Here is a 22,432-nt window from a genome sequence, read left to right on the forward strand (position 1 = left end):
GGCCAAACTGAAAGAAGATTAAAATACACAATGAGAGGACATGTAAATTACATCAAGAGAGAAGAAGAAGCTACTGCACTACATTTCACCAATGCCCATAAGATGCATTAAATGAAAGCACAAATGATTGAAAATCAATCTTTTTCTTGGCCCATACACGATCTTTTTGCAATTTTTTTGTGTCAATGATTTGAAAGAAACTTTCATCTGACTAGACAATACTTTTCCATTCATTCAGACTCCATCCCAGTTTGATCTTGGCAAATGAAGTCCACTTTTTCATCATTTGGTCTGTCAAAAGGGGCTTGGAAGCCAGCTTGTAGGCCTTAGCAGCAACGGATTTCTTTCAGTATTTTCTCATAGTACCTTTATACATCCTTTAACCCTTATCAGTCAGCCTGGATGACATTGTGGTTTGGTGTCCTTTCCCAAGATTCAATGATATGACTTTCTTTTCAATTGGGGAGATTGAAGGGGAAAAAGAAGAATTGGCTTGTCTTCTAGGCGTTCTCCTCGCTCTTGAGCTGTCCACCATCTCTAAACATACCTTAAAGTCACCGTAAATTTAGTAACAACAGCTTACTGGATCGAGCCACCAATTAGATTGGTTACAACAGCCACCCTGACCTCCGAACATGGAGGCATGGCTATGTAAATATGGGAGAAAATTATCCATTTTTTCAGCAGCAAGTAGCAACAACAAACACAATTTTTTCAAATAATTTTTTGACGAAAATTTAGTGCAAACAGTACTGCAACAACAATTTCTTTCCATCATTTTGAATTAACAAGAACAGATCAACCAGTAAATGAAAAAGAGTAGGAAATAGGAACCCGACAATCTTTAATTGCCACCTTCTATTTAGTGTTTCATTTTTATTTGGCTGCAGCTGACCTATTGAGGTCAATAAGTAGTGTTTTGTTCGACCAGTAAAAAAAAAAAAAAAATGGACCACTTCTAAGGAATGACAATTTACATTTTATGATCAAAACTAAATCCATTTACACAGTCTTATAATTTAGCTTCAAATTTTTAAACTTACGCACATCATTTAATTTTTTTGCATTCTTTGTAATATCAAAACATATCAATTCAAATTTTTCACCACTACAAAATTTTATCCAGTGTGTGTATAAAAATCTGTCTTAAAATGCACTTTTTCTGGGAATACTTGTATGACATATTTTTGGTATAAAGAAACCCCAAAAAAGGATTCAGAATTTGTTAAATACTTATAGTTTTTTTACTTTGATTAAAAAAGAAAAAAAAAAGAGTTCGTGACTTCATTAGGTGCCACATTTTCTTATTTTTTAGGAATAACAGACTGAGTAAAGAACTGATTCGACTGTTGTTTTCGGTCTTGAAATTGAAAATTACTAACTAATTAAAATATGATTTTCAAAAATTTGTTTTGATATAATTTATGTGATTTGTGCATTATTTATGTAATTATAAGGAATAAATGTAAATTTATAACTTAGATAAATAAAACCACAAAACATAAAGCAATACCAGCATACTATAAAAATATATAGTCTAAGAAAGTCACATATGTTGCTTGTCAACACAAAAACAATCTGCAATTATTTTTATCAAAATTGTGTGCAATTACCTATGTTTTCTTTGAAGAATTATCGTCAATATATATCAACCCTTTAGAGCTGATGCAAATTGCAATTAAAGTTAGAAAAATTGATCTTCACAATAAAAAATTATAAGTTAATACATAAATTAAATTTATAAAAAAATGAGAAGTTTACAGATTTTATTTGAAAGACCATATGGGACCAATACAAGTATCATAAATGAAAATAAAGGTTCTACACTATTAATAATATTCTTGGGTAACATAAATCATCCCACAAATTTCAATACCAAGTCACCTGAATATATTTATGAAATATTAGGTTGTACATATTTATAGGTGAATTAAAATAAATCATTGGGATTTTATGATTAACGTTATTTTTGTCAAGCTTGTTTTTATGTTGGTCTACAACATAAAGTTTGCATAAATCACATATTTTCTTACATATAGAAATAAAACTATACATATAATTTATAGAGAATACAATTTTTTTAATAGGAATTACTAAGTTTTATTATGATAATAGAACTTGAAATGACTCTAGATATATATAATTGATAATTAATCATATGCAAAAAACATGCATTATTAAAAGTGTAATGCTCTTTATGGATATTTATTAAGCTTTTAGTTTAATAATATTTTTATTGTTAGCAAAAGTTTTGAAAACTTCAATAACTTATATTAGTTAATTTTTAATTCAAGTTCTTCATTAAATAAGAATCCTAACTTTGTAGACTAACAGAAAAAGTTCTGCCATCATAACGAAAAAAAACACAACAACTATGAATAGTAAAATATATGTAGTAGGTTAAAATATGTGAACTGTTAAGACAAAATCAAGCTAGAATGCTTCTTCTCAAAATTAAGTGTGGATTAAACTTTTTGTATATTTGTAGATTATTCGTCAATTTCTATCAATGAATTATATTTAATAATCCCTGGAAGTTTCCATAAATTGCTCTTAAAGTAATAAAAATTAATCACAACGATAAAATAATAGAAAGTTGACAAATTTACTATTTTGGCAATATTGGGCCCCGTTTAAATCAAATAAAGCCTCTAAAATATAGCTGAAAGAATTTAGTTTCTTAAGTTATCCCACAAATTTGTTTAAAATATAATTGTGATTTTCTCTTTTTTTTTTTGTTCAAGCTTGTTTTTATGTGGACAAAACCACATATGTAACTTGAGATTTCAAACATTGGGTTAGTGAGTCCTCTGAACAGCCAACAGTTTCTGTTTTCATTTAAAACAACGATTAAGGTTTTTATTTCTGGGAAAATTGTCCTTTAGCGTTATCTCAGAGAAAAAAAATTATGTATCTCAGGGGGTAGGAATTCAGGGATAAAAAAAGACCTCTGAAATATTACTAATGTATTTCACATTTTAAGGTGAAAAGTACATTTTAAACTAACGTTATCCCTATATTATTGAAAACTACCAAAACATTATTTGTATGTTTATTGCATGTGCTTTCTTGGCCATAATTTTTGGTTGTAGCAAATAGAAAATCAATTGCAACGCATCGTTCAAAACTTTATTTCAAATGAATCTTTAATATGTTTACAATTATTCACTAGAATAATTTCAAGGAAAGAAGCTTTATAAATGTGTATTATAATAATAAAATATAAGCATGCCAGGAAATTGTAATCTTAAGATATCAGAGATATACAGGGTTCGGAAGCAACACATGGACTGAATGACTGATTTTAGAAAAATATCGATAATTTCATTTTTGATAAATAATTTTGAATATTTTTTTTCAAAACTTTGAGAACCGATTTTTGTAAGCATGTTCACTCAATATGACCCCTCAGCAGCAATAAAAGCCTCCACACGGGGGTGGAAAGCCTTGCAGGAGTTGATGATGAACTTCTCGGAAAAGTTCTTCCACTTCTTCACAATGGATTCCACGTTCGGGTGAGATGTCCGGTTAGACTCTCTCTCCAAAGTTCTCCACACATCAAAGTCCAACGGGTTCAAATCCGGCAAAGATGATGGTCACATGTCTTTGTGCCAAAAATAAGCCATGTTGTTGCCACATAATTTCTGGCATTTAGCCGATGTGTGTGAGGTTGCACCATCTTGGATCAACATATAGTTGTCCTCAGGATAGGTGGCCTTGAGACATGGAAGTATGGTGAACCTCAGTACCTTGTTTTAGGCCGCCTGGCCGATTTTCTCTCCAACCTTTGAAAAAGAAGGGAGGTGTCTTCTTGCAGTCGGACATTACCACCCCAAGGACCATTGTTTGGGCCAGATGTTTTATACCTCCTCTGGTGATCCCCCAAGCCAACGATCGTTCTGATGGTGAAAATCTTCTCGATCAATTTGCCTTGACCCACGCACAAACTTTCTGGCACCTCTACAGTCTCCTTTCCTTCAGAGTGTCCGTCAACAGATGGCGTGAGACCCTTGTGTAAGAGGACAACACCAAGTCCTCCTTCACAGCCCTCCTGATTGTCCCCTTGTTTATGTCGAACTAGTTAGATAGGCGATACATGGATTTGTGGGATCCTCCTTCATCTTCTTCGGGTCCCCCAGAAACTCAGAATCCCTTTTCAAGTTGTGTCCCCCTCTCCTTCTTTCCTTGAGAGGTATTTTCCTTCCTTTTTCGTATATCGAGCACCTCACAATGTCCATAACCTCTGCCACCTCAATTTTGGCATCCAAAAGATCTAAGATCCTCTGCACTTTTGCTTCTTGCTCACTCATTATGAAATGTTTGAGAATTGTTTATTAGTATTTATTTATGCAAAAAGGACAGGAAATTCGGACTAGACAATAAAAAATTACAAAATCTCTCTATTTTAATTACATAATTAGCATCTATTAACAATCCACGTTTTCCTTCCGAAACCTGTAAATGGTGATGACTTTAGTCAGAGCTTCTAAAATTTGTCGGGTACGACTTATATTAATATGAATAGTATAAATAGCTTATAAATAAGTACTTTTATTTAAAAAAAAAAAAAAGTAAGTAATTTCCTTTGCACTGATTCTTAAAATATTTGATGGGTAATAAATGCTCTGATGCTTTCTACACGCAAGTACACTAGCTTTATTTTCTTTTCAACACAATGGAAGACAATGATCTCCTAACATCAGCTTCTTGTTACAAGTCACAAGTATAATAAATATCTATCGAATAATTGATTAATACATTTTTTTATTAAAATTTTGGAAGAAGTAGACTTTTTGACCACAATTACACAATTTATATGAAATTACAAAAATATATGGAGACACTTATAACATTTTGGGCATGTCAAGAGATTTACATTCATATATTCAAGCATAAAAGTTATCACCAAGTATACTGATTGTATTATATTTTTATAAATTTTTTACAAAAGTTCTAAATTGAATACCCTGATCAATTATTTTAATTTAGGTTTGTCACTAGAACTTCATAAAAGAAAGCCACTTGATTAAAATTCTACTCGTAATATTTTTTAGTTATATAAATTTGTCAACATATCGAGGAACCGCATCGTACAAAAACAAGATTTAATATATTTTTATTTTCGTGAAGGGTTGAATCTCCAACGCGTATTGACTTTTATAACACATTTACCATTCCTATATAAGGTATCAGTTTTACCATTATTAGCAGATTTGAGAGCCATTGACTTTTGGTTTTCTTTCACAAAACTTATATCCCGTCCCTTAAAAAACTTAAAAAACGTCTTGGTGATGGATTGGTATTCTTGAGAATAATTTCCCCAAAAATAAATAAATATATATGTCTACTAAACCAAACCTTGAATGGTGATGGACTGTCTGCAATTCTAGTATATATTCTTGGATAATACTCAGTTCTGAATTATCAAACATTTTTGTAGAGTCCATCTCTCAATATTGGGCAGCTGTACAAATAATTATTTTGCAAAGCAATCTTGGCTTTGATTCTTCATCAACATTGGATATCGTAAAATAAAAATAATTTAAAAGATAGGGTATAGAAAATCCTGGGGACTTTGAAATGTAAGTAATTCAATTAATTCTCATGACCTAAACCCCAACATAAACTCCCTGTGAAATTATTGAAAATATCGCTTTCCCCTTACAAAATCTACAAGACATCATTTACATTTCCAGTGCCTAGATTTAGACAACTTTATTGTTTACTACGATCCATGTAAAGATTGTGGAAAGTTTTTTTAATAATACTTTTCATGTTTCTGTCCTTTGGTTTCCTCTTACATGAGTTTGTTTCTCTAAATGTGATGGGGAAAGCATTGAATCCTTAAATGTAATAATTTTGTTCAGCTTGCCTCCAATGCAAAGGCGAAAAAGCTCTGAAAATCGGGGAATATATCTTGCTATTTTGAGCGCCTTAGCTCTTATTGGTAATAAATTGTTATGTGGAGAACCAATTCTTGGGGAAAATTCAAGCACAATAGTTTTGTCCTCTGCAACAAGATAAGGTGTTTCTTCTTTAAAAATAAAGAATATGTGATTATTTCTGAGACCATGCTATTGACTCTGTCAAATATTAATTGTCAGATTCAATTGGATATATCACTAATTAAAAAAAAATTAGCCGGAGTATGAACATATTCCTCGAAAGAGAGCAATAGATTGATTTTTATGTTATATATTATTTAGTGTGTGATTGTTTTATGTAATTATTTGAATGTTAAGTTGTATAGGTCACGAATAGGATATCTAATTTAAAACCAAACTGATTATATATTTTAATAAAACGCAATTCCTCCTAGGAATTTTATATTAAATAATTTCATTTTTTATAAATATCTTTACATATATACATGTTTGATATGAATGAAGATAATAAAGAAATATAAAGAAAATATATATACATATATTTTATTTCAAATTAAAGAAATTAACATAATTGGCGAAAAAAAATTTCTTTAATAATGGTTAAGTTAGATTACGATATGCAAAAAGTAATTAAAAATAAGCAGTGGTTTTCTCACAACGGATTTAGATTACATTTGAGTTATTTGATTGTTTATTTTTATAAATGAATATTTATATTTATTGCAAACTCCTCTTAAAAGTGACAACAATTCCTGATTATAATTACCGGAAAATATAATGGGAGTTTATCGTTATAAAATACTTTAAAATAGAGCAAATAAAGTCTCATGAATCAATTGAATGCTTTAAAGATATTATTATAACTGACATTTTTGCATATTTTATAAATTTGAATGTACAGCCACATAAATTAAGTAAAAGCTTAAAATACAAAAAGCAAACATTCTTGCGTATATTATAAATTTGAATATATAGTTCCTAATTGGTCAAAACAAATATCTCAGATTACAAAAACATAAAAATGTTCTGCATAATTCAATTTTTCTGATTTTGTAGTGTATCAAGTGTAACGTTTTATATAATATCAATTGGGTTTCATAGTTTTATAAATATTTTTACATATAAGAAATCTTAAATAGCTTTTGAAATTGAAATTTTTTTAGCTGCTCTTTTTTTTATCGAGAATTTGTTTTTTTCACTTTACAACAAAATATGATTTTCATCATTGCGATAAAAAAAATAGTTAGCCTTTCAAAGAGAGGCTGCATATTTTTATAAAATAACAGTGCATTTTCTCCAATTAAAAAAAATATACATAAAGAAAAAATATAAATGTCTTTTGAGTCTGAAAATTTGTACCTACAAACTCTATTTTATGTTTTTGTCTGTTTATGTTATTTTAAGTGAAAAAATTACACGAAACCATGTAAATGTTATAGTTTAGTTTTTTTTTTTTTTTTTCAAAAAAAACTTTAAAGGCTACAAAATCTAAAAAAGTACCTGGTTATTTAGATAATTTTCATGTTTTAGAAGGTAAAAACAGTATAGAACAAATAATTTCAATCCAAAGGGGGGAGGTAGTTGACATTTTGTTTACTTGACTTTTTACGATATTCGATTTTTACATTTTGCTTCAATAACTTGCCACACTTAGTGCCGCAATCCCCGGCGATCTGCTCCATCTTCCCTATTACTTTTTTCTTGACAATCATTCCCTATGTTTATATGTGTGGAAATATAATTCCAATATTGTAGTTATGTAGAAATGTCTTAGGGAACGCCATTTTTTTTTTACCTCGACGTGTCTTTCTTTCTCTATATGAATGAGCACATACATTCATGTCTATGTGGTAAATTTATTTTTCTTTACCACATGGAGCTTTCCATGGCATTTTTTTTTGTACTGGTAAATAAATGGAGGAGGAGGTGTACAAAATGAAATACAAGCTCTATATTTTACGTATCTGTATACAATGTGCGTAAGAAAAAATGTATCATAGAAGACAGCAATAACAAAATTATGAAGAGATCAAATATTTGCTCCTTGAAATTTATTTATTGATGAAAAACCCTATCTTCCTTCCTTAAAATTCAAAATGTCCACCTTAAGCCTCAATGGTAGCCTCTAAACAAAGTCAGTAGGCCTTGCACACTCTGATGCTTTATATTCCTACTCCTTGGATGCCTTCAGCAGTACCATGCTTGGGTTTTCTTTGGGTTGTGACCCGGGGTAGAGTCCTGCTGCCGCACATAATTGAGATTCATGCCTTTCACCGCATTCATGATCGTCCTTTCAGTAACATTGGGCTTTTTGATGCTACCTTGCACACAGAGGTTTGAGAATTTTCCCTAATACTGTCTCCCAAGGGACTCAAGAACCTCTCCGATCCCTTTATGTTGTGGCACCCACTCTTAAGCTTCCGTTTATAGCTACTATCAGCCTCAAACTTCTTCCTGATTCTCAAAACAGTGTTCCCATTCACTTCCATAATCTTGACCACCACATCACCCACAGGAAATCCGATGTGGAGCAAATCAAGGGCTGTCGTCATTTTTCGACAACGTCATGAAACTGACTTTGTTTACTAAATATTGTATGCCGTCCAAATGAAGGTCTGATCTTTCAAACAATGTATGTTCCATTGACCTACGTTAATTTGCTTGGAATTTATTTAAGTTTTAATGGATGACGCATTTTGTAAGTAAACTGTATAAAAGTATCTCAAATAATTGTCCCTTTAGATATAGAAAATTATTCAGTAGATTTCTAGTATTATTATTAAAAAATGTATTGTCACATAAAACAAGGTAGTAACAAAAGTAATGCTGTAATCCATCATGTGTATTTATATGTTCTTTGTATGTTTTTACATATAGTGTATACACACCAAATGGACACGACACTCACTTCTCTCCCTCCCTTATGATGCCCTCATCCATCAGTCAAATAAGCCTGTATTTCTTTCTAATGAATATCATACATATCAGAACTACTATAAATTGTAAGAATAACTCCGTTTCAATAATACATTCAGAGATGTACATATGAATGTAAAGACCAATCATTTTCTCCCTCCCGAACCATAGTCAATCATAGAAAATCTTTTTTTATTAATACCCAGTGGAGGAGTTCCTCATATAGAACACTTGAAAAATTATAATTAAGGGAACTTTGGTGTTCATACACATTTGTGCATGATTAAAAAAAAAAATATTTAGATACAATATCTTTGTATTTATACATATAATTAATTAAAAAAGACCCCTGCTGATAAATAGACACATGTATTACAATGTTTATATATCCAAACAAATTTAATTAAAACTTCTAGTCCGTTGTAAAGTGACAATTTATAGGTTTGTTTATTAATAGTGATGCCAAAAGATTAATATTTATACTCACAAATATTAATAATTTTGAAGCCAGCTGCAATTAATATTATATTTCATGATGTTTGAAGTAATCGGATGAGTGGTATTTAAGAAAATAATTCAAGTACTGAAAATTAGGGAGGTAACAGTTCCCAATTTTTAATAACCTCTCATATATCCGAAGACGTCCATGGAATAAATTTTTGTAATAAAAATATCATCAAAGATATAATCATAGACGCTTAGCAAAAGGAAGTACAAGTGGTCCAAAGCTTTTTCACTTTTTGAGAAATTTTAATATATCCATATAGCAGACAAATCATAATTGACAGAAAATTACTAATATTGAAAAATTACTAGGGACTACACAATTTTTTTTCCCGATGGCATGGACGGGGAACAGGATATATTTGAAGTTCTATACGAAGTACTGATACAATTCTACTAAATATATTCTTTTGATATATTTGTTAATGATTATTATGGGATGGACCCTTATATAATATGAAGAGCTCATGGATGGAACTGTAGCAGTCTTTAATGTTTCTTTATTATTACTTAGTAGTTACTTTAATCGATTAACTTATTTTTAATTATATTGTTAATGATTAAAAACTTAATTGATATAAAATCTATTCGTTTACGAAGGTTGAACATAATATTTTTTATGAATCAGTTCACAGAGTATAGGGGATTACCAAATCTATCGTGCATATACACGTCTAAGTGTATATATTGGTATATTTACAAATAATATTTTTGTGTGTGAAACTCTTCTCCAGATTTCATTTATATGTATATGATTAAATATATGATTACCTATATACCAAACTCTCTGTGCTGCAATTTTTTTTTTTTTCAAACGCAGTTTTCTCTCCAACTAGTTATCAAGTTAAAAAAAATAACACCAAATTCTGAAATCTTGATAGATTCTGATTTGTTTTATTCAATAAAATCGCCTTTAGTCTCCCATACCGTATCTCTATACAATTCCAAAAGCGCGAGAAGGCTACTTATTATAAAAGTCAGGAAGTCTACAAAATCTGAACAGATTCAGATAACCGTTCAATTTTTACTAATTTGGTTTGCACCGGTCTAGTTGTAAAATTTTAATCTTGATTCGGTCCCACATCATTTTTTTAAAAGATATAATTTTTTTTATGTATAATCTCTATATTGAAAAAAATAATTTTTGACCCATGGTTTAAATTTATGTCTGGACCAAAATATCAGTTTAAAAAACATAACTTATGGATGAGCCGGATTTTTTTTTTGGTCTCAGAACGAGTCTCAACAAGTATATCTTTCTTACATAGAAGACAACGGGTTTTATGCACATAACTCACATTTTAATTCATTAGTTCTATAATACTTATACCAATTCATTCAAAACCAATCATTTTGAGTGAGAGCTCTCCACACACTTGCAGGCAATTTTCATTGTCCTTTTGGAGTGAGTACATCAAATTACAAATAGAAAAGTGCAAATAAAAAAAGAGAAGTTATATTTGTCTTTGCAGTAGTATATAAAACATTTACATTTATTTTCCTAACAGAATCCTTTGCAATTCTTTCAAAAAAAAAAAAAAAAAAAAGGACTTAATTAACAATTTTTTTGTTATGATAATGTTTTAGTAACAACATAAACAAAAAAAAAAAGAATTATTATACGTAGATTCACCAACATATTAAAGAATAAAAAATGTAGTTTAAACTCGATATTTCTGTCTTATGAGACTAACAATTGATTCCAATAAAATTTAAAAACGCATCAGTTCAATAGTCTTAAACTTTTTACACTGAGTTTCAACTTAGGAAATATTAAGATTTACTTTAATAATAATAATTTTTTGGATGAACTTGACAATTTGTGGTTTACCCCTTTTTTTATTTATAAAAACCATTTTTCGGATGACCTTTTATATAAAAACTCCCTTCCACTGCTCAAACCTCATTGTATCCAAAAATAAATTATTGTACCACAGTAGGTCTCGCCGTTTTACCTGTACTTAGTGGTACCGGGGTACTTACACATTATATAATACATACTATATAAATATAAGTTAGAAAATTGTCATTCAAACAATTAAAGTTGAATGAAAATTGTCTTTTTTAAGGTCATCAAATTTTTTAATCAAACCCTAAAGTTGTGTGAAGGCCTCTCTAAGTACATCTGAATTGCTCGTAACGACATATTTAAAAGAATATTCCATTGAATAACTTTTGAAAAATTATTGAAATACTGATAATAATTTTGTTACTGGTACAAAAATATTGGCATCCTGACAACACTAACATACCACGTTCGAGAAAAACAAACATTTTCCTTAATATTATATACTTTAAGGAATGTATGTAAGTCATATCTCCTCCATGAAAGCATCATACATTAAAGAATAAATTATTTTTGTATAACAAGGCTTAGGTATTCACTTTTATAGCTACAGGGCATTCATTGTATATATACCTTAAGCAATAAAATACTAGACCTGATGTTTATCTACTTTTTATACTAATAAATATATTTACATATAGACATACAAATTATTATGATAGATAGTAATCTATATATTAAATGTGTGGGGCTGTGTGTATGCCAGGAATCATGACCAAACCAATTAATGGATTTTGCTGAAATTTTTCATGTAGGTTTTTAAGGGTCAAGAGGCGGGTTTGATCAAAATTGTTTTGGTTTTGAGGCTATAACGTCATAATAAAAGTATTTTTATGAATAAAAAAAATATAAAGCAAGTGATTACTTCAATTACTACTATATTCAAATCAAATTATTCATTTTGGAACCGATTAATATAACTAGTGTTGTACTATTCCTTATTTATTTGGTCCAGTTCAGTCTTAAAATCCGTCATATCATTCCTTGGAAGTGGTTCTTAAGAACATCGTTTCTTCGGAATGTCAGTACTAGAATTGATTTAAAAAACAAGAAATAAAGTTGAGTGACATTATCAAAAAATGTTTGGATTGCATTCCTACATCTGTAGCATTTGATCACCTTATAAGGTTCCCCACACCACTGGCCATCTTGAGATTAAAACAAGTCAACAAAATTTTACTTTTTCAAAAATCTGTTGAATTCCCTATCCATTTCTATTTGTGTTTGAAGAGCTAATCACAAATCTGTAATTACTTTTAAACAACTTTTGAGAATAAAAAAATTCAATAATTGATATAAAGTTTACTTTTATGTTTTCAAAATTCATGATGACTTTATATATGTGCTTATATTTGATATGCCATCATCCAATTTTAATAATGAAAAACACTATTTTCAAGGGATTTTGTTTAAAAAGGAGAAATGCCATGTTTTCTCAATTGTTTTTTTATCAAAGGGAAACATTTGAAACAATGAAAGTATTATTTATTGAAAAGTAATTTGTTTTACATAGATAATCTAGATAAGCTGCAGTATTGATCTGAATTTTTTTAAACCAAATATCTATTGGTCTTAAATATTAAAATATTTGGAAATAAATATATTCAAATATTAATTGGTAAACAAAGAAGTTATATAAAGTTATGAAATTATATGTTGGCTTAAACCCATAAAAAGAGTAAAATACTTAGGAACTTAAAAATCGAAAATTCTTTAACACCAGATTTTATACAAAAAACTAAATACAGATTCGTGATCAGCTGGTCAAACCAAACTAAAATTAAATATAGAATTTAAATTTTTTGAACAATTAAAATTTTGTTGACTTTAGTTATTTTATTAACCTTTCATGGATTATTTCTACTATAAAATTGAAAACAAAGCATTTTTACAGATAAACTAGACATTTTAGAACCTAATAATTTTTGTAAATGAAAACCTTATTATGGAACAACGTAGTTCAAACGACAGCATTCTCAAGAGAAACTATTCTTATGAAATCTATTGGCGTAGTTTCGATACTCAGGTTTTATTAGATAAGAATGTCTACTCCAAACACTATTACTAGGTCATTTTGAATAATTGTAATTATAAAATGTTTATTTATACCAAATCAGTCTAACTCTATTTGACCAATTAAAGGAACAATATATAAAAAACACTAATTGTTTACGCTTCAAAATAGTTTATTTGGCGTAAAAATAATTACACATTGGACGTTTGATTCTTTTTCAAACAAAACCCTTAAAATCTGATGGTTTCTTAACCTTTAATTTCTCAAAATTGGATGATTGTAAATAAAATTTAAGAACATATCTAAAATCAAAATAAATTAATTACAAAAAAACCAATTAATATTGATTTTAATAATATATATTTTTTGATGCTCAAGTGTATATGAAAGGTAAACATACTAAAAAATGCCAAACTTAAATTATTTTATACAAAATAACTAATTACAGATTCTGTGCAATATTGATAAGTACCACTAGAATTAAAAATGTAATTGTAAAGTTTTTTTTTTGTTGTCTTGTGTAATCTGTTAATGTTTTCTAATTTTACTGTACCGGTGAATAAATGCTCAAATAAAAATAACTTTGTGTACTAAGAATGCATATGGAACTTAACACCTCGTGCGTGTCTAATTGATGCTTCTGATAGAATTTAAAGTTATTAAATAGAAGTTATTGGAAAAAATAATAGTTTATTTAAAGTTATATTAACTATAAAATAAATATTTAAATGATAGGAAAAAAATGTCTTTGAAAAACTGTAATCGTAAACGCTTATGTTCATCTACTAATTGGCCATTTAGGTATGAAAAATACAAAAATATTTAGCAAAGCAATATTATAACTGGCAAAATATAGCAATAAGAAAATCTGATTTCTATGTTTGTGCAATATGAAAATAATAACAAGAGTGTGACAGTTTTTCTAATTTTAATACAAAAACGAAGTGTGAAGATTAATTAACATTAGCAATTATAATTCTTATGGATATAATAATTATTAGCTGGATTTAAATAACAAAAGAATGCTTGTGAATCTGAATTGAGAAAAAAAGATTTGCTTATTCTCTATCAAAAAATACAAAGAATTTGAAACATTTTAAATCATAGTCGAATTAAAGACAGTAAATTCTGTTTAAAGGATTTGATAAAACGTAGCTGAAAATTTTACAAAAACTCTAAGTAATTAAATATCCATATAGTGGATATTAAAATTCCAAAAATATTCATTTATTCGAAGCAAAGGAAAAATCAATAAATCAATTCCAATAATTGATGTTTTAAGCAATTTCGAAGGAGATAGGGGAAAAAATTGGTTAAATGAAAATAAGGATGCACATTTGATTATTCACCAATACATTTGGGAAAATGACCGTCAATATACCATTGGTGTTTTAGAAGATCTAGCGAAATTTTCTGCACTTTGGAGCAATAGACAGCAAGAACAAAAAAAAAAATTCAACAAAGAAGATATTCATACTTTGAAGCTTTGAATCAAAACATCATAGGAAAAAGGAACTTTTAGCTATTTTATATCATGAAAAAGAGATGTCATTGTTAAGCCATCGTTTTTCAACTGTTGTTCTGTGGAACATTATATTGATGTGAGGTACTGCCCAGTGTGCTTCAGAATAATCTGAGAACGACAAAAGGAATTTAAAAAAATGGAGCAAAAAAAAAACATAAAATTATTAGTTTTCTGCATTCTCCAAATTTATTCAATTAAAATATGTACTATCTCTCAAAAAAATGATGATTCAATCTGCTCAAGCTAAACATACTCTTAGTGCATTTATAGTTTAATTTGAGATAATATTATGTCAGTGTTTTTTTTTTTTTGATATATTTTCCTTGCGAAATAAGTTTATAGTATTAAACGTAAGACATTGAGTCCATTAATCCAAGGATGTCACAAATAACAGACTTATTTTTTTCCATCGAGAGAGCATTTCTAGTATCAAGAAAAAGTTGTAAATTATGCAAAATACCTATAGCCTATTGTTAATCACCGGTTAGGAATATCGTGAACACAAGTGTCAATATTTCGCCAACGACTAGAGATCCCTTTTATATAAAATTATTGTGAAGAAATTCATCTTAGATCAATACTTAAGAACTTATGCAATGTTATCTCAAAAGAGTATTCATGAATTCAGTAAGGGTGGTACATAATCCAAGGCTTCTTGGGAAAGTTAATATTTATTATTCGTCAGTTAATAATCATTATTATAAAATCATACCATGACTTATAAATTTTTATCAATAACACCTTCCATTTCCAAGTACTTCTTATTATTAAAGAAGAAACGATCTTAAAGCAACCTAAAGAGGTTTTTATAATTAACAAACTATATTCATTTATACAGAAAGTCAACTTGATAATTTTATTAACATTCCTATCTCAAAGTTTTAAGTTAATACTCGTTACTGTCAAAATAAAAGGGACAAAGAAGATAATTTTCTGCACCATTTCATTGGGGGAATTTATAAAAGTCATCAATATACATTGAAAAATCATAGATCGCTTTTTTGGACTTTTTATCCATTCACAATATTTTTTATCTTTCTTGCTTACAACAAAATTAATCGATGTAATAATTTCAGATCTTTTATTTAAAATCTTGCGGACACTTAAACAATGAAATTTAAAAATGAATTCGTAATAATCAACTTGAAGGATCCAAATGGCCATTATTATTAATACATATATATCCTAAATTAAGAAGTAATATTTGTATTTACATTTTTTTAGTACAAATTTTAAATGCAAACTTTTTTCTTCAGAAAATTTACATCAATAAATAAATGGTACGTAAAATTATATGTCATTAAAAATGATTTTTTATTTGTTTTATTTAGATGAGATTGAATACAGACTTTATACTTATGTTATTAAATCAGCATTCATAATTATCTGAAAGTGTTAAATTTCATTCTCAAAATAACGTAAGTGGCATTTGTATAAAAAAATTAAGAGAGGAAATATGCTTCAAAAATAGTTGCAACTGTTGTTTCTTCAAAAATTTTCATCTTTTTTTTCCCAGAAAATACTGTTCTTTATGTTTTTGCTTTAAAAATATCTTTATTTTATAAAACAAAATATTTTTAATAATTGGGAACATTAGCCAATTACTAAATGTATAAATGTGAAAAAATATATTGCTTAAATCCCATTCTTTAAATAAAAAGTTAACTTCTAATAGAAAACATATAAAATAAATGTTTTATTATATTTGATAAGATCATTGGATTCTAAATAACTATGTAAGTCTTTATACATATATATATATATAATCTCAGCAATCATTATATCAACCAATTATCTTACTATTTACAATGTATTACATGCATACCATAAACTATCATATTTGTTTCTAACAACAACAATAAAATCAATTCATGAATACAAGCTGAACAAGTTTTTTATTTCCATCATTCTCAAGTTACGCATATAGTAAAACAATTTTATGATGCCTTGTTAATGAAAAGCAATGTAAGACCCAACTTTTATATATATATATATATTTAAATTCATAGCTGTACATATTATAGTTTATGTACATAATATTTGCAAATTACAAATTATTGAAACAAATATTTTCCTCACACGAATATTTTTGTATACACCATTAATCAAATAAATAGTACATATAACATACTACTAAATAATAACATTCAAAAAATATTTTTTATTGTTTACTAAAACGATCAAAAAATATTAACAATTTTTTGACTGCATATAAATATTTTTTACTACAATGTGGGCACATATTTTTATCCCACATAAATACTCCAATTACAAATTTTATGAGTTCCAAATAGATAAAAGCCCATATATGTCATTTCATAAATATGTAAATTGACCATTCCTTGTATGTAGAAGAATTACACCCGAGATAATTCATTAAAGTATATAATATATGGTAGTTCTAAAATACATAAGAGTGAGGCTTGGTACCAATCAGAACCTGTTACGAATAATTGCAACCCCCACTATAAGAAGTAGAGACTGATCATTAACACTATAACAGCTGTAGTTGCGTACAACCTCAGTGGTACATGTGATGTCATTTGGCATTAATGACAATTAATAAAAAAACATAAGGGATCTTAGAATGACATCCCCGGTGGTGACACGTATTGTGCCGTTATATATAACCCTGTATATTTTATATTTGGTAAAATTAAAGTAATTGGAGAAATAAGAAAAGTTATAAAATTACAAATAAATCAAAAAATAGTTATTTTTCTTTTCGGTAATAAATAAAACAGAGATTTTATTTTTTACTGCTTATGTTGTTTAACTACAAAAAACGATTTACATTAACGATATTTCGAGGGGGAGTTATTGTCATAAAATATAAATACGTTGTTTATATAATCAAAATTACACGTAAATAATTAATATATATTTACAATAAATCATTTGATTAAAATATGATTATTAATTCATTGTTTTGTTGAAGATTTGATAAACATAATTATAAGCAATTGCTTTTTGGTTTTATAAAGCTTAGAATAATACACCAATATAGTTTGAATACATAAAAAATCCCCGATAATGAGTATTTATTTGAAAAAAATAAAATTCCAAGTGATATATATTAAACCAACTATTGTTTTATTTTTTAATCAAATCTAGTTATTCAATAACCTATTTTTACACATTATTTCTTAAACACAATGCAAAGTCATTTTCTTAAATGTTCGTATTTTATGACATTATTAAATTAATTCAATAGGATATTTTACTGAATAGTTTCTTTATCTAACTTAACCAATAGTGCCCATTTTATTATAACATATGATATTCTTAGAAGGCAGTAATTAGTATAACTGTTGGACGTTTTTTTGATTTATTTGAAATTTTAAAACATATAAATTTCGACAATTAATGCCCAACTTATGAATAAAAAAATATATATCAAATTTTGTACAATACAACTTGCCAAATAGATTGTTTTTGTAGTAATAGACGCGCAAAAAAAAGGGTTTAGTGTAATATCAACGTATTTCAAACCTGCATAGCAATTCCTAAAACATTTCTTAACCTAATTTTCTAAGCTGAAGGAGAAACAAAGCTCAAATTGATATGGTTGTCAGGCAATTACATTACTATTTTCAACAATTCTCTAAATAATAATATGGACTATTTCATAAGAAATATTTTAATTTGACTTAATCAATTTTCCAAAAAAATATTTAGGGGCAAATGTACTGTATTAAATTAATAAAACTGGTATTTTTCGAAAGTTTATTATATGTGATGTCGTACTTAAAATGTTTGTATTGGATTTTGCAACATTATTTAGGATTTATTTATAAAAACTTAATTTTTCATTAAAAAGATACAATGTATAGCTAGAAAGGTTTCACATTATTTGACAATTAAAATGTTCAGTAACTGAATAATTATTAACGATGCAATCAAAAGATTCTCAATAAAACCTATGTAGTTGAAATTTTCAGCACTTATATTTTATTGTAACTTATAAGCCTACCACCCATTCTAAAGATTTCAATATTCCATAATATTTTTTGGTAATAAATAATTATACTTTTATAAGTTCTAACATACATATATATATTTTTATTTTTTTGAATGACTTTATTCATTGTGAAATATTGGACCATATATATTGTAACATTATCATCGAAGAATAAAAATTCATTTGTATTAGTCAATGGTCATATGAAAAAAAACTTTAAGCACAAAAAGAAAAATGAATGTTATAATAACTACAAATACTATATAATATTAATATTACCATGTAATGCTTGACTTTATAATTAAAACAGTGTCTATAATTTATTTCGTATAAATTTACGGTTAATTAATCTGACTTTCTTTTTTTTCTTCTTATTTTATATCTTATTAGTGTATTTATATAGAAAGTTAATAGAAATTTGCTTCTTTTGTTTTACTTATCTTTAGGAAATATATATCGAAGATTGAGATGTTATCATTAATACAGGAAAGATTTGACATCGATTTAAAAACCCGATATTCTTTTGATGTGAAGTTATATGCTAAAATTGCAAGTTCTAGAGATGAAAGATTGTAAAATAAAAATCACATACACATTTTAACATATTAGAAATATAGAATGCCTACAACTAGTTGATTTTAAGAATTAAATTTTTGTTATGACTTAATTAAGCATAGTTGAAAAATAATGATTAATAACACGAGTCAACGAAATTTATACTTGATTTAAATTGGGGGCTTCATCAATTTCTTTAACCCAATACAAATGAAAATGATTTATACTCCAAATTTTTTGGGGTTTTTGGCCTACATAGATCTGTTTTTGTAAAATATTTTTTTTTCAAACATCTACATAATTTAGTGTCATTTTTCGCCTTGAAAGATTTATATAAAAAATAACATATAATTTTATTTTTAGAATCATGTGTCCAGATTCAAAAAATTTTAAAATTATTTATGTATCTTCTTTTGAATAAGAAAAAATACTTTGTAAGTATTGAAATAATGAAGAAAGATGAAGCCCAGACATTCTTTGAAAATTGAATAACTTCCTCAATTACTTCATTTAAAAAAAAAATGGGAAATTAGACATTTAGAAGTTATTTCTCACAATATAGACATATATATAATTAATATTGCAAGGAAGTTTTTTTTGAAGAATATGAGAACTAACAGCACTCCCCCTGATTCTAATATCAAAGATTCTTTACTTACGAATTTTATGTCATTTCGTAATTTGGAACCAAATATAAATGACATTGTAAACAGAGATGTAAAGCATATTTTAAAGAAACAAAGCCTACAAGACATTTTCTACATATGTAAGCATTCATTGAAAAGTGTATGTAAAATTAATCTTTATATCGACTTGCACCACAAATGACCCTAACATTATGATTATAACAAATAATTTTGGTATTAGGAACTTACAGTTAGTAAATTTGATATATTTTAGTCGTATATAAAACTAACCATAATATCATACATAGTCAAAAGATATGTGTTCGATCAAACCAAACAAAAATAAAGCACAAACATTTGAAATAAAAATGGGTCGTTTGGGACATACAAAAACAAAATAAGGTTCAAATGATCAATAAATATAAAACAATACTAATTCAAAATCTCGTCACAAAGTGGATATCGCAATTGAGTGAGTAAATCGATAAATAAAACTGTTGTGACAAGGTGTAGGGTAAATGTGTTATTCAGCATATTTTCTCAAGGAATTATCATAAAAAAATTATATTAATTACAACACTTACAAACTTTGCACTAATTTGGTTAAGCATAAATATGTAAAGCATGTATATACATCAAACGATATGTAATTAGCTACTAATTTGTCTCATTTATAATTATATTTATCTAGAGAATATGTACATAGCATACAGGATAATAATAATGTTGATGAATTTACACACATTCATGTGAAAGATATTACAGGGATTTAAGGGAATCAGATGAATCTTTCTGAATTTCTAAACAATAAATTCATTTTTAGATACAACTTACCCCTCGTCGATTACTAGATGGTTTTGGCAAATCTAAACCCTGACACTCATAAGGAAAACTTGAGATCATTAGTGTAAATGAAATTATAGCACGAATCCACTTAGTTGTTTTTGTTCTTCCTTTATTTTGAAGTAACATCATGATTCTTGGAACATATCACTTACTAAGTATTTATAGAAGAAGAAAATCACAAACGAGTCACTTAAATAGGATGATGATGTGTGAGGGGTACACATTTGGTTAAGAGTCGAAGGTTGAGGATCGACTGTTTCTTTTTTTGGTTTTTGGTTTCTTTCTCCTTTTCTTCTATACTTGCCGATATCAAATTTTTCCTCTTTTATTTTGTTTAGATAAACGCAATTGGGAGGAAGAGAAGAGAACAAAAAGAGAAAGACCGAGAGTGAGAGAAGAAGAAATATTGGGAGAATAAAAATAAGTAAATGAAGCCTTCTCCTGCTCCTCAAATCAGGGAGTTTCCTATATTCTTTATGATTATTATTTTATCACATTAGATTTCTTTAAAAAGTCCCTCTAAAGTGGTAACATTGCTTATCCTCAATATACACCATTATATATTACATATATAGGCTACAAATGTATTTTTTTGCAAATAAATCACATCAAGCATATTAGTAGTACACGTTTTTCTATACATATATAATCAAATCACTTACAAATGAACACTTGGTTAAATTTGTGACACATTAGTAGGAAATTAAAGGGATTTCAATAAAAAAGAGCCTATTAATAAAAATAAGTAATGGTTAAGAAGCTTTTGATAAATTTTGAAATAATTTTTCCCAAAAAATTAAAAATCCTTCAAACTTAACTTAAATATAATTTCTAATAATAATTTTCAACTAATAATGAAGTTTTAAAGCATCTGTTGATTAAATTAAATTTTGTGAAGTGCATCAAAAAGTTATTTTAATTTTTTTGATTAATTTTTTAAATTATTAAAAATAATATATAAACTTGTGCGTTCTTGCTTTTCTAATTTGTTTGTACCTAATATGTATTAGGGCTCTTTCTTGGGATGCCGTTTTCGTCAAATTTCTATGGCTATTACACCAACACAAAATCATGTTTTTTTTTTAAATCCATCTAATTATAGTGGTACGCTTAGTTAAATCAATGGTTCATATGCATATTGAGGAATTAATCTGTATATCCCTTGTAAATGATGCTATTTTTACATCCAAAACATTATATCACAAAATTTAGGTTTTGGAACGCCTATCTGCAAAAAAATCAATATTTGTAATTGTTATTTCATCCGTAGAACACGAAAATGACCATTAAAACCGCAATAAGTTTGGTCTTTAAAGTCTTATAAACACACGGTTTTAGAGTATAGTTACGATTGGACCCCTGTTTTGACGTGAAATTACCATGTAAAAAAATTAAAAGACAAATAAATTAATGAAAAGATAATAGTTCCATACAAAAACCAAGAACATTTTTTTCAATGAGCTACGGGAGGAGGGATTAACATTAATGTAGGTATATCAATAATGAAATAGTGTTTGTTTGAGTAATCATGTAAGCCCCGTAAATTATCTTGTTCGAATATTGAAATAAATCTCAAAATAGAATATTAAAAACATAGTTCTTACTTGGGACTAACCAAAAAATTTTAAAATATGTGGAGGATAAAATGAAGCGAGAATGACTTGCTTAAATTCCTCTAATATCTCATAATACATATGAGGTAGCTTAACTATCATTTGATAACTAATTATTTACCAAAAAATTGTTGGATTTCA

At 27.7% G+C, this 22,432-nt stretch overlaps 1 protein-coding gene across 2 annotated transcripts in view; it reads right to left on the reverse strand.

The window, feature by feature from the left end:
* The window catches only part of LOC121120175 (NMDA receptor 2), a 164,638-nt gene extending 143,703 nt beyond the window's left edge, over positions 1-20,935 (reverse strand). The window contains exon 1 of one of the 2 annotated variants that reach the window (XM_071889693.1): positions 20,667-20,935. Coding sequence is in view for 1 of the 2 variants with exons in the window: in XM_071889694.1 (XP_071745795.1) it covers positions 20,667-20,807 (141 nt within the window). In the remaining variant the exon portion in view is untranslated. The remainder of the gene's footprint in view (positions 1-20,666) is intronic. The other variant, XM_071889694.1, reaches the window with a different exon arrangement.
* Positions 20,936-22,432: the final 1,497 nt, after the last annotated feature.

Source organism: Lepeophtheirus salmonis, chromosome 6 (assembly GCF_016086655.4).
Source record: "Lepeophtheirus salmonis chromosome 6, UVic_Lsal_1.4, whole genome shotgun sequence".
Classification (NCBI taxonomy): domain Eukaryota; kingdom Metazoa; phylum Arthropoda; class Copepoda; order Siphonostomatoida; family Caligidae; genus Lepeophtheirus; species Lepeophtheirus salmonis.